The 789-nt window shown below is 38.8% G+C and overlaps 1 protein-coding gene across 1 annotated transcript in view; it reads left to right on the top strand.

Moving 5' to 3' along the window:
- The window catches only part of LOC119594636 (fatty acid hydroxylase domain-containing protein 2-like), an 8,593-nt gene that overhangs the window by 667 nt on the left and 7,137 nt on the right, over positions 1-789 (top strand). Inside the window, exons 2-3 of the mRNA XM_037943686.1 lie at positions 42-200; positions 676-779. Coding sequence (XP_037799614.1) covers positions 55-200; positions 676-779 — 250 coding nt within the window. The 5' untranslated portion in view covers positions 42-54. The remainder of the gene's footprint in view (positions 1-41; positions 201-675; positions 780-789) is intronic.

The raw sequence follows: 789 nt of genomic DNA, 5'->3' as shown, positions 1-789 counted from the left end.
TAAAAAATAAAAGTAAAAAATCCTCCTAACCTGCCTTTCAGTCCCCATCTGACAATGGACGAAGGTGCGACCTACCAGGGTGACCAGGAGCTGCAGGTCAGGCAGGGACGCCACGACCTGTGGGCTTCGCTCAGGAAGACGCTGGTCGTCGTCGCGTCCACGTCGGTCGTCCTTTTAGCCCTCAGAAACAGCCTCACGTAGTAAGTAGAGTAAATTACAGCGTAAATGTAAAAAGGTTGATCTTATATCGACGCTAATTGATACCAAGAATAATGCTGTCTGTCCCAGTCGATCATTGCTATAGGTGCTGTTTATTTATTCGAATGAAAAAATAACAGCTGTAGCATTATAGCATATGCAAAGGCATTTTTTGCTTTTAATTTTGTTTGATTTAAAGAGAGCTTGTATAACGTCACAAATAGCAGATATTCACTTACGGGTAACACCCTAAACTTTGGTGAATATTCATTAAACAAATCGTATAAGAAAAGAATACATAGTGATAATACTGATGGTGATAGTAGTATGATATGATAATGAGATAGGAAATAATAAGAGCAACAAGAAACGACAATATTATGTAAAGTATGAAGGCAGATCTGTAGCATAGTTACATATGCTATATATACTCCCATGTATTCTAAATATATAGTAATGTCTATTTTCTTCTCATAGTCATCTTCAACATTTCTGGGGAGCTTCTGGTGACTTCTGGCAACATCAGTGGGATAAAATCGTGCTTCTCTGCAATAATGACCCTTTCAATATCCTAGTCTACGGTGAGTCGGT

The sequence above is a fragment of the Penaeus monodon genome, chromosome 34, assembly GCF_015228065.2.
Source record: "Penaeus monodon isolate SGIC_2016 chromosome 34, NSTDA_Pmon_1, whole genome shotgun sequence".
Lineage (NCBI taxonomy): Eukaryota > Metazoa > Arthropoda > Malacostraca > Decapoda > Penaeidae > Penaeus > Penaeus monodon.
The sequence above is the reverse complement of the archived record's forward strand: the minus strand, read 5'-3'. Positions and strand labels throughout refer to the sequence as shown.